This window comes from Scleropages formosus, chromosome 3 (assembly GCF_900964775.1).
Source record: "Scleropages formosus chromosome 3, fSclFor1.1, whole genome shotgun sequence".
NCBI classification, from domain to species: domain Eukaryota; kingdom Metazoa; phylum Chordata; class Actinopteri; order Osteoglossiformes; family Osteoglossidae; genus Scleropages; species Scleropages formosus.
The window spans coordinates 34845712-34857431 of record NC_041808.1 but is presented as its reverse complement, the minus strand read 5'-3'; the positions used below and the strand labels follow the sequence as shown (position 1 = coordinate 34857431).

Below are 11720 nucleotides of genomic sequence, written 5' to 3'. Positions count from 1 at the left end.
CAGGGCGTAAGGCCGGAGGGGGAGGGGACACACCCAGGACGGGACGCCAGTCCGTCGCAAGGCACCCCAAGCAGGACTTGAACCCCAGACCCACCGGAGGGAAGGACCTGGTCCAACCCACTGCGCCACCGCGCCCTGTAATTACATATAATTATGTCTAATTAAGCTTTATTGAACCTACTCCCAGTATTGCATGTGACCTGTGAACCAAACTATGATCACACTGTTATTTGAATAAGAGGGTGAGCATGGTATGAATTTGATGGGAGTGAAAAATAGTAGGAGTAGAGAACAGCAGGTACCTGGTTACAAGTAACAAGTGTTTTTCAGCTTCCATGGTAGTCCACAAACACTCTATAACTAGTTCTCCATGTAGTTCCACCTGCTTGCTAGGGTTAGGTTTAGGGTTTGGGTTGGGGTTAAATTTAGGGTTAATTAGGGTTAGAGTTAGATTTTACAAGTGTAGTGATGCAAATGTGTTCTGTGGCTTATAGGCTATGACATTCATTGCAACAATGCATGTGTGCCACACAGTTTTAAGGCAGACCTAGACTGACACATGAATGGTAAAACTGGATGCTCCTTTCAGGGTTTCCGGTAATGTGATAAACTGCTACAATTTTTTATCAGAGAGGGAAATATTTGCTGGAGATGTTTGTTTACCAGGGGGGTGCCGTGGCGCAGTGGGTTGGACCACAGTCCTGCTTTCCGGGGGGTCTGGAGTTCGAGTCCCGCTTGGGGTGCCTTGCGATGGACTGGCGTCCCGTCCTGGGTATGTCCCCTCCCCTTCCGGCCTTACGCCCTGTGTCACCGGGTAGGCTCCGGTTCCCCGCCACCCCGTATGGGACAAGCGGTTCTGAAATGTGTGTGTGTTTGTTTACCTATGATATTTAATCACATGTATAAAATAGATTTAAGTGTGAGGTGAGGTTGTGCTATGTCTTTTCCATGCAAAGACTTTAGGCCCTCATCTTTGCTTGAAGATTGTTAGTGCAGTTGTAGAGGTGTCACACCCACACCCACAGCTGAACCGCAAGCACCTGGTCACAATCAACACAGCCGGGTATAAAGGGCACCATTCCACCGCTGCCCGGTTTCGCAATCTCTTTGAGGCAACTGTCCCTCCTGCGCTCACGATACGTCTACCTTACCTGTCCTTCTCTGTGCATCTCCCTCCTTGTTGCCTCACCTGTCTCCTTGTCCCTGTTTCCAGTCTCCCACATCGAACCATCACCCCCTTTGCACCTTGGATTGAACCACACCTGTGCCCGACCACGAGTATTGCTTTGCCCCTTGTACCTTTGTAATAATAATCCTACAGTTGGGTCCACAGCTGGGTGTCTAGTCCGCTCTGTGCGACAAAGGTTTTACACTGAAGCATATTAGGTTCTTAAATAAAGAACAAAATCACTAATTTTTGAGATTAGATATAAGATCTCACATAGAAAAGGCTTTAGATGCTTTTAATTATGGGAAATTGGTAATAGTGCTCAGTATGTCCAATATGAACACCCCTTAAATTGATCACTGTCTTCACTCTACTCACTTGTAATGACAGAAGGTCAGAGCACTCAGTGTAATTGCTGCGTGAAACAGTGTTGAGAATCATTGTGAATAAGTAATCAATGGGAACACGACTTAAATTCAGTTAGAATTGGGTCTATTCTTCTTATAATACAAATGTTGTCCAAGGCAGAGTAACCTCGCTTGAGCCACCCCTATGGTTAAATGCATTGCACTGACATCTGAATGAGAAGGCTTTACAAAATCCCTTCAACTTTTTAATATCTGTGCTCAAGTGATGTCTCTTCATGCATGTTTTTTATTTTGTTTTCTGCTGCCAAGGTGGGGTGCAGCACTCTGTGTGTTATCATTTCATGTAAAACAGAACATGTGGGTGTTTTACGTGGCTGTGTGGGAGAGCAAATCGACTGTGTCAGAAGGGAATCCTGTAAATAAGCTGGAGAAAAGAAGGAGAGATTCGCGGAGGCAGAGGCAAGCAAAGGAGTAACAAGCACAGCACATAACAGATTTAAAACAGTGGGATGAGCTGTGTGCTGTAAGCACAGGACAATACATAAAAACAGCATGACAGCTGAGGACAACATGTCCTTTTCTCGGGACTTTCAGGTGGTGGTTCCACTGGGTGCTCAGAAGGCAAACACAATTTTCATCTACTGTAAACATGGAATACGCACGCTAAGGGGTGCTGCAAATATGACATAAGGCACGTAGATCATTGCCAGCACTTCAGGATGGGCAGGTACTTCCTGCAGGTAGCATTACTCCGTTTTTAATGTAACGTGCATCTCTGATCCTTTCCTGGAGTGACGAGGTTCTGTGTGCACAGAGCAGCGGAGCATACTGTCCTGTGGGTAAACAAGCAGTGAACTGCAGGGATTGACCTTAAGTAAATATAAAGCACACAGGGATGGGAGCTGTGCTGTTTTGATCACTGTGCTTTTCCATAATCTCACAGCTGAAATGACAGCTTTTCAGCTTTTTTTCGTGTAGATGTATACATTTATACAACATGTCATATAAATAAATATACTGTATGCATGTGCGTGTGTGTGTTAATTAGTTACTGAGCATCACGGATGATGACCAGAGCTGACTTATACCACGTGCAATAATTTTGACCTTCTTTCAGGGTCAGATTGTACCAGAGTTGCTGAATGAAAGATGGCATGACCCAGTCAGGCTTTTTTGAGCTTTTACAGTACAGAACAGTGTGTGACCCGGACATTAATTTACCAGCTCGATCTGGGTAATTAGGTATGTTCCCTGCCTGCAGCTGCCAACAAACTTGGAGTTCAGCATCCCTGCATTGGTGTCAGCCATATGTTTCAGCATGGCCATGTTGCCAAGGCTTGCCGAAATGTGTGTATGTTTACATGTTTATGCTGGCAGTACATAGTGACTGTGTACTCACATTTGCTTACACCAACACACCCCCAAATAAAAAGTGCCTAAAAGCTAAGCTTCTGGTCAGTTCCTTTCTGTGCACTTTGTTCCCAGCTGTCTAGTCCAGGAAGGGGGTTACTTGATGTTGCACGTGAAAGGAAACCACACTGCTGCAGCTAGGATCTTCTGCTTTTGTTCACACAACTGCAGCTATGGAAAGGGGCTACAGAGGGCATGAGATGCGAATGGTTTGTGACACAGTTATACTCTTTGATACTACTTTGACTGAAAACTGGGCAGTTAGCAACTCCTTATAATTTATAATTCGTTATAATTTGCATAATTTTATTATTTAAATTCAATTCGTACATTAAATTCAATTAATTTTATTTTTATAGAGCGCTCTTCTCATACAGTGTCACAGAGCACAGAACAAAGGCATAAGACAAAGAAACAAGACTTGAGTATTCACTAGAGTAAATATAATATAATATAATATAATATAATATAATATAATATAATATAATATGCATAAATTAAGAGGGGGGCACGGTGGGGCAGTGGGTTGGACCGGGTCCTGCTCTCTGGTGGGTCTGGGGTCCTGCTTGGGGTGCCTTGCAACAGACTGGCATCCTGTCCTGGGTGTGTCCCCTCCTCCTCCAGCCTTACGCCTGGTGTTGCCGAGTTAGGCTCCGGCTCCCCACGACCCCGAATGGGACAAGCGGTTCAGAGAATGTATAAATTAAATTAATATAAATTATTTATATTATAATATTTTTAGATTAATATGATATAATCTATAGGGGGTGCGGTGGCGCAGTGGGTTGGGCCACAGTCCTGCCCTCCGGTGGGTCTGGGGTTCGAGTCCCGCTTGGGGTGCCTTGCGGCGTACTGGCGTCCCGTCCTGGGTGTGTCCCCTCCCCCTCCGGCCTTACGCCCTGTGTTACTGGGTAGGCTCCGGTTCCCCGTGACCCCGTATGGGACAAGCGGTTCTGAAAATGTGTGTGTGTGTGTGTGTGTGATATAATCTTTCAAATATTATGATTGATAATTATCACTACACCTAAAAATATTATCTCAGACCACTGTGGGAGTCTGAGATGTGGGTAAATTTTGCATGCATCAGTCTGTGTAATTGTTTCCCTTTTAATCCACAGAAAGCATTTTCTTATGGATGCAAATATGTAAGATCCAGCATTGTCAATGCAAATGCTGATAGATATGCTCTATAAAAATATTAAATCAATCCTCTTGTTTCCATCCCAGCAGGAATTCAGATTAGCTGCACCTGTGTTGTAAACCCACCCCTTCACTGGGAGGCAGTTGGCACCTTGAACAAATGCACTGACTATTTCAGATACTCCAGGAGGTGTCTCATTGCATCTATCATTGGCGGTTGCTCATGAAATGCTGCCCGGATAAAACAGAGTAGTTGCTTCTGTAAAAGTGGTCGTAAGGAACTGGGTCTGGGTGAACAAAAATTACCTAAAGATCAATAACTGAGAGGGAAGTGAAGGAAAATCAGTTGTGTTTGTGTTTTATCTGGTTTGCACATGCACATTCTTGCCAAACACATGAGAAAGCCTTCCTCTCGTTATTTGTTTTTCCTTTGGTTCTTTTTGTGCCCCTTGTTGTTGAATGTCAAATAATCTCATTTATTATCCATCCCCCTCCCTGGCTGTCCCCTCCCTGAACTCCCCCCAGGCTCCCCTCCGAAGTATGCCAGATCGATGCCATGCTGCACTGAAAAAGGAAAACTCAAAATCAAACCCGTCGCCATGGCAACGGCCCTGCCAGATTCCACCAATCAATGGGGTCCGCAAGGGCTGCGAGTGATGCCTAGAAGGACTGCCGTCCTACATAAAGCACACGCGAGCTGCAGCCAGAGCACAACACGGGGCAAAACGTCCATCAAGCAGCGAAGAGCCGCAGCACGAACGCTGGAACCCTGAGCCAGGAAGGAATATACAATAAGGGGGAGGGGGTATAGGAGGAGAAATGGCCTGGACACTGCAAGGTGGATCCTCTGGGCAGATTTGCTGGAGGATGCTGCTCATCACTGTCTGCCTGCACACTGTGATGGTCACTGAAGGTAAGGTGACATTGTATTTTGGTACTGAAGCTGCTGCAGAGCCTAAGGAGATGATGCTTTACTCTCCGTAAGCCCCCAACGTCACCACCCTGTTCTTTTTGACAGATAAAAAAGTAGAGAGCTCCTGCAGCCACTCAAAGACATTGTATAGCACAGTCAAAAAATGTACACAGAGGGGTGAAGCCTGGGGGTTCAGCGGTGAAGTGGAACATTGCCCAGGAGCACTCTAGGTTCTGTAAGTGCCAGTGGGAGAAGCAGATCACAGGGAACAGTGGAGCTGCACTCTCCGCTGGTGGTAATACAGCAGGTGGGAGGCTTGATCTCCAGCGGCAAAGCATCCTGCTCCACATTCTGCAAATCTAACCATAGCCCTGCTTAAAAAAGAAACCCAAGCAAAGAGGCATGCTGAGAGGAAAAGAGACTACTGGGTTGTTATCACTACTCGGAATATACAGTACGTGTGTTGACTCCCCAAGGTATTACTTTTTAATGGTGAAGTCCTGGGCCCCCTTTGCAAATCCTGGCAGATTTTGCACTCTTTTGCATTCCTTTGGGCTGCTCTGTAGTTGTTAGGAGCTCTGAATGATGTCCCCCTTTATAGCGCATTGGTCTTTGCACAGCGGTGGTCTAAATATTTAGACATTCTTCTATAGTGTCTGTTTACAACCGGTAGAAAGCCATGAAACAGAAGAGAAGCGGCTGAATGAATTCTGTTGCTGTATCGCCGTGTGGAAAGTGTTGAAAAAAATAAAAGTCCCGTGCAAAAAATACAGTTTGGAAGAATGGGATTCTTAAAGTTTGGTTACCTTAATTCTGCATACAAAAGTAACATTGAAATTTTGTCCCACAGATTACGTCAGCACTGTGCAATACTTAATGAACGGAAATTTTTCATATAAAGGATACCATGCATTAAGCAAGCTATGCAACCCGTGTGGAATGAGTATGAGTCTGAAATGTGTCTGAGCAAAGAGTCTCGACCCCCATGGTGCCCTCCCCTGTTATCCCCTACTGGTAACTCTGGGGGTATGCGGGCTTTCGTCAGCTGTGGGGTTAGCTGAGCTCACAGCTTATTGGCCTCTCCCTTTCTGATGTGGAAGGATACCTTTGGACTCTCTTGTGGTGAACTGTCGCATCAGGGATGATGGTAGGGAGGCTGGAGTCCACGGAATACCTCTCAGCTGCCCCCCCCCACAATAATAAACGCATGTTTACAAACCATACACTGCAAGGCACAATCATAGAATCAACAGTTAATGTCACCAGGATATTCTGCCCAAATATCATCAATGATGTAAAATTCGCCACTCCAAAGTCCTGTGCTGACTTAGTCATCATAATGTAGTCCCAATACTTACACGAGGAGAAGGTAGCATAGTTGTTACAGTTGCTGGCTGTAATCCCACCTGCAGCTTTGAAAGCTGTACTTACTCTGGTGTGCTCCACTTAAAATGACATCCAGCTGTAAAAATGGGTAAATTGTTGTAATTAGCTTTACAGGTTTTTAGGTTGATTTGGAGAAAAGCATCTGCCGACTGAATGAATGAATGAATGAATGAATAAGATATATGTGGAGGGGGCGCAGTGGCGCAGTGGCGTGGTGGGTTGGACCGGGTCCTTCTCTCTTGTGGTTCTGGGGTTCGAGTCCTGCTTGGGGTGCCTTGCGACAGACTGGCGTCCTGTCCTGGGTGTGTCCCCTCCCCCTCCAGCCTTATGCCCTGTGTTGCCAGGTTAGGCTCTGGCTCCCTGCAACCCCAAATGGGACAAGTTGTTCAGAAGATATGTGTGTGATACATGTGTAGTATTTACTTCACTAAAGTACCAAGTGTAACCTTGTCTGGGGCTATAGTTTTGCTTTGATTTGTCATTTATGAGAGAGATGTGCTGTGATTGGTGGACAGGTTGCCTGACCTTTGGTGTCTCTCTACTAGGCGCGCTGAAGCAGGAGGGAGCCCTGGAAAGCGGCTCTGCCCTGATCAACCACTCAATGGCACTCGTCCAGCGGCTGGAAGCGCTGTTTGCCCAGGGAAACGGCAGTGACGTGGCCCTGCGCGTGCACACAGCCAACTCTGATGAGGTGAAGGTAATACAGGCGCATACACTGGTGCTGTCCTTGCAGAGCGAGGCGTTTGAGGACCTGCTGCAGAGCCGCAACAGCAGCGTCCTCACCCTGAGGGAGGCCCCTGATTGTGCTGCTGTGTTTGAGAAATTCATCAGGTGAGGTCACTGGAGGCAGGTGGTGAGTGCTCTTCTGCTGTGAACATGTGTGTCTGTATGTGTAGGCCTGTCACCCTCTAGTGGTAGAGGACAGAAAGATCACTCATGGTCACAGGTCACAAAGATGATCAGAACTAATCAATGTGCAGTCAGGATGCTCCTCATTTATTCATTTAATCTGGAAAAGCATACTCATCATGACCTAAAGTCTGTGGGAAGCCACCAAGATGAACCCCACCTCCAGCTCTAGTACCCTTGAGCAAGGTACTTACCCTGAATTGCTCCAGTAAAATTACCCAGATGTACAATATACACATACACACACACACACACACACAATGGGTAAATAACTGTAATAGCTTGTAACAACTGTGACCTTAACATTGTAAGCTGCTTTGGAGAAAAGCGTCAGCTAAATGAATAAATGTAAAATGTAAAATGTAATGAACATTTATCTCTCTTACAAAGTGAAAAGCATCCACAAATTTTGAAAAGAAAATATGCATTTTATTCCAGGAATTTCAATGCTTAGATATTTTTAATACAGTCTCTCAATCCCTTGATTTACTAAACTAATCAGTTTCTGAAATCAGCGCAAATGCTGAAGTTTCATATACCGAAAGTAAAAATAATAATGCACTCCTAGCCCATCCAAAAACCCCAAACCATTTTTGCCAAATACCACTAATATACTGTAAAACACCTGTATAACTATCAGCCTATGATTTCAGCATGAAATCATAAACACTTACATTTATATTAATTCATTTAGCAGACAAAAATGCATTAAGCCAACAGATAGAAAGATCTAGATGCAGAGACAGGAATCACTTCATGATTATCAAACACTTTTTGAGTTCACTAATGGGTTTGCTTCTAGGTAATACATTTCAGAATTGACTGTATGTCTTACATCTACAGTAAACAGCAGTGAATATTCAAAAATTATGCGCATGTAAAAAAACGAAAAGTGCAGAAAATTTTAAATAAACATTGCAATTTACTCTAATGAACTGTTACTTTTCTCAGCAAGTGAAGAGAACTGTTGATTGTGAGTTGCTGTTGAGAAGGGAGAGTGCTTGGCAGTCATTCTTGTACTACCACTGCACTAATGAGTGGAAAAAAGTAATATGAGACAGGAAAACAAAAGGAAACAGCTGTTGTAGACTTATAATACATTACTTGGCTTCCTTCACTTACATGAAATGCAATTTTCAGACTGCTTTTGGACATGCTTTCAATAAATTTTGGGTATCAAACACTAAGAGGTATTAGACCAAAATTTCAGATAGAGTTCATAAATCGAGGAATGCCTGTAATTTTAAGAAAACATATGTATTAGGTATGAAATGTACAAATGAAAACTACTACTTCGCCTTGCGGGGGATGTGGTGGCACAGCAGGTTTGGCCTGCGCCTGCTCTCTGGTGGGGCTGGGGTTCGAGTCCTGCTTGGGGTGCCTTGCGACAGACTAGCGTCCAAAGCGGGGTGCTTCCCCTACGCCCTGTGTTGCTGGGCTAGGCTCTGGCTCACTGCAACCCCCGCTTGGGATAAGCAGCTTCAGCCAGTGTGTGTACTTTAACTTGCTAAATTTTTGGATTTGAATTTTTTTTGGAATTAAAACCAGTCCATCAGGAGGTTTTACAGTAACCTTATCCCACTCGGGACTCAAATACGCAACCTTCCGAACTCTGTACCAGCAGTGATAACCAACCCTTTTGTATGCAGGTACTTGTACTGTGGTGAGATTTCCCTGCGCCTGGAACAAGCTGTACCGCTGCACAAGCTGGCCAGCAAGTACCGTGTTTCGGCCCTGCAGCACGGACTGAGTGTTTACATGACCCAGCACTTGGCCAGTGACTCGCCTGGTGGCCACGTCGTTGGCTGGTACCAATATGCCACCCAGACAGGTGACGTGGCTCTGAGAGACAGCTGCCTGCAGTACCTAGCCTGGAACCTATCATCGGTGCTGCACAGCAGGGAGTGGGCCTCGCTCAGTGAGGAGCTGTTGCTCTCACTGCTGCAGCGCTCCGACCTTATCTTGCACAGCGAGCTGGAGCTGTATGAGGCATTGGAGGCTTGGATCACGCAGAACCAACCTGGTGGCCCCACCGTGGAGTCGGCACTGCGCTCCATCCGCTACGGCATGATCCCCCCACAGCAGCTCTTTCGGCTGCAAAAGCAGTCACCACTGATGCTGAAGTACTACGAGTCAGTGCGTGATCTCCTCTTCCTGGCCTTCCAGTTCCACTCTGCCTCCCCAATACAGCTCGCCAAATATTTTGATGTCAACTGCAGCATCTTCACACCTCGCAACTACCTGTCGCCAGCCTGGGGCTCCCAGTGGGTGATTAACAACCCTACTCGCGATGACCGCAGCACCAGCTTTCAGACACAGCTAGGCCCCAGTGGCCATGATGCCAGCAAGAAGGTGACGTGGAACGCACTCTTCTCACCTCGTTGGCTGCCTCTCAGCATGCGATCAGCCTACGCAGAGAGCAGCGCCATGCTAGCCACACGTGCTGCAGCCTCTGATGGCACTGGCCACCCTCGCATTATCGTCACGCCGGCCACTTCTAGCGCCGATTTTGCCGGTGTCAGCTTTCAGAAAACAGTAATTGTCTCCGCACGCCAGCAAGGCAAACCAGTGGTGCGGCATGTCTACAACTTCCACCAGAGCACTGAAGAGACAGGAGACTTCCTGGCAGATGCGGACCTGCAGCGGCGAGCCTCTGAGTATCTTATTGACAGCTCCCTGTACCTTCACATTGTGGTCAAGCCCCTCTACCACAGCCTCATCGTGGCCAGGAAGTGAAACCCCTTTCCAGCTAGAAGAAAAGAGGTGCACAGAGGCATGAGATTCCACACACACACACACACAAATTCAGTTTAAGCAGTGCACTAAAATTGTGGCTTCAGTATTTTTTTCTCTTAGTTGGATGACCTCATTCCTACAGTCAGAGGACTGTAGTTTATTTGGTTGTTTTTTAATGTCCACCTGTTTTTCATTTATCTGAGCAGAGTAGAGAGGTGTCAAGTTCCAGATGTCCCCAATGATAGTTTTACCCTTTTCATTGCACAAAGTCCAAGTGGCAGAAAGTCATAATCCTGTACCATAGAACTCAAAATCACAATGCAGCATTACCTTGGTGTGTGCATTCAGGATACACTTCAGTGGCAGATAGAACACCATACATCATGTGTCATTTGTGATATCTTCAGTGCTGTTCAAATCGTGTGCAACGAAACTTGGCTATGACCTTGGTTTTGGTTTTGTTTACAGAAGATGGAATTTTTTCCAAGAAGTGCACATTGGAAATATGCAACGCCATCAGCACATTCTTACCACTGGGTGTACTACATCTCAGGAAAGGTGCCAGCCTGGGATTTTCTTGTTGACAGCTGCCAATTCTAAGGTGCTGCTGTGTGCACCCCAAAGGAAACAGCAGAAAGGGCCATAGTTACCATGAATATCAAACCATACATAAACTTTCATATTACATTACAGTGTGTACATAACATCAAAATCCATAAACTCCGCTCTCTGAAACGTGTTTTACAGTTAAAAAAACTTTTATCTAGTTGCCACTGTTCCAACAGAAATTATACTCAACTGTTCCAGTTGTTATTTTCTAACTTTGATGTACAGTAGTTATTTTAGTCTAGAACTTTTGAAATAGCTGTATGAATAACCAATCTCTGGTAGGAAGAGAACCGATTTTTTAACAGTATTCTTCCCCATCAGCCTTCCTGATGTTGTGACTCATGAAAGTATAGATTTTTGAGATTAAAATTTAGGAAAATGTATGAAGTATAATCTTGAAGTCTTTATTTATGCATATTCCCCACCCCTCTCCAGCAAACACCTAGCCAGTTCATGTCAATAAAAGGATTTTTCTCATTTTTTCTGTCTGAATAATGATACATGAATGACAAATATAAAGTCAGACCTCACTGTGTTCTATGTAGGTTATTTTGCACCCTTTGAAATGAACATTTTGATGAAAGCTGTAGCTTCCGAAATCCTCAGTATTCACTGTTAAAGGTTGTCTGAAGGACTCAGATGTTTTTTGCTTTTTGTAAGACAGCATATAACATATTATTTTAAACAGATCAACAAAATATATTCTGTATGAATATTTAATATTTTTCCTACATTCTACACCTTTATAACACCATTAAATAAAAAGTTCACAATAATTACAATCCACCAGCAAATAATCATGCTGCATAAATGTTAGAAATTGCTTGATACCACTGGTGGTCAGTCACTGTGTTGTAAATAGCTCTGCAAACAGCAGTTTCTATAATATGCAGAGAACTGGAGAGACCTGTTCTACTGAGAACATTGCATGGTTTGTGCTTTTAAAGGGACAGGTTGGGTTTTCTGTTCTTTTTTCCATGGTACTTTTCCACTTGCTTTCTAAATACTTGTGCTGGCAACAAAAAACTACTTTGCAGTACTTGAGAGGGTTGCACAGTTTGACATATTCAAAATCCTCATT

General features: G+C 44.8%; 1 protein-coding gene across 1 annotated transcript; it reads left to right on the top strand.

The window, feature by feature from the left end:
* The first annotated feature begins 113 nt into the window (after positions 1-113).
* On the top strand, positions 114-11073 carry btbd17b (BTB (POZ) domain containing 17b). Its single transcript, XM_018732714.2, has 4 exons — positions 114-137; positions 4612-4999; positions 6931-7216; positions 8944-11073. The coding sequence occupies exons 2-4, from the start codon at positions 4906-4908 to the stop codon at positions 10028-10030; spliced, it is 1467 nt and encodes a 488-aa protein (XP_018588230.1). The 5' UTR covers positions 114-137; positions 4612-4905; the 3' UTR covers positions 10031-11073.
* Positions 11074-11720: the final 647 nt, after the last annotated feature.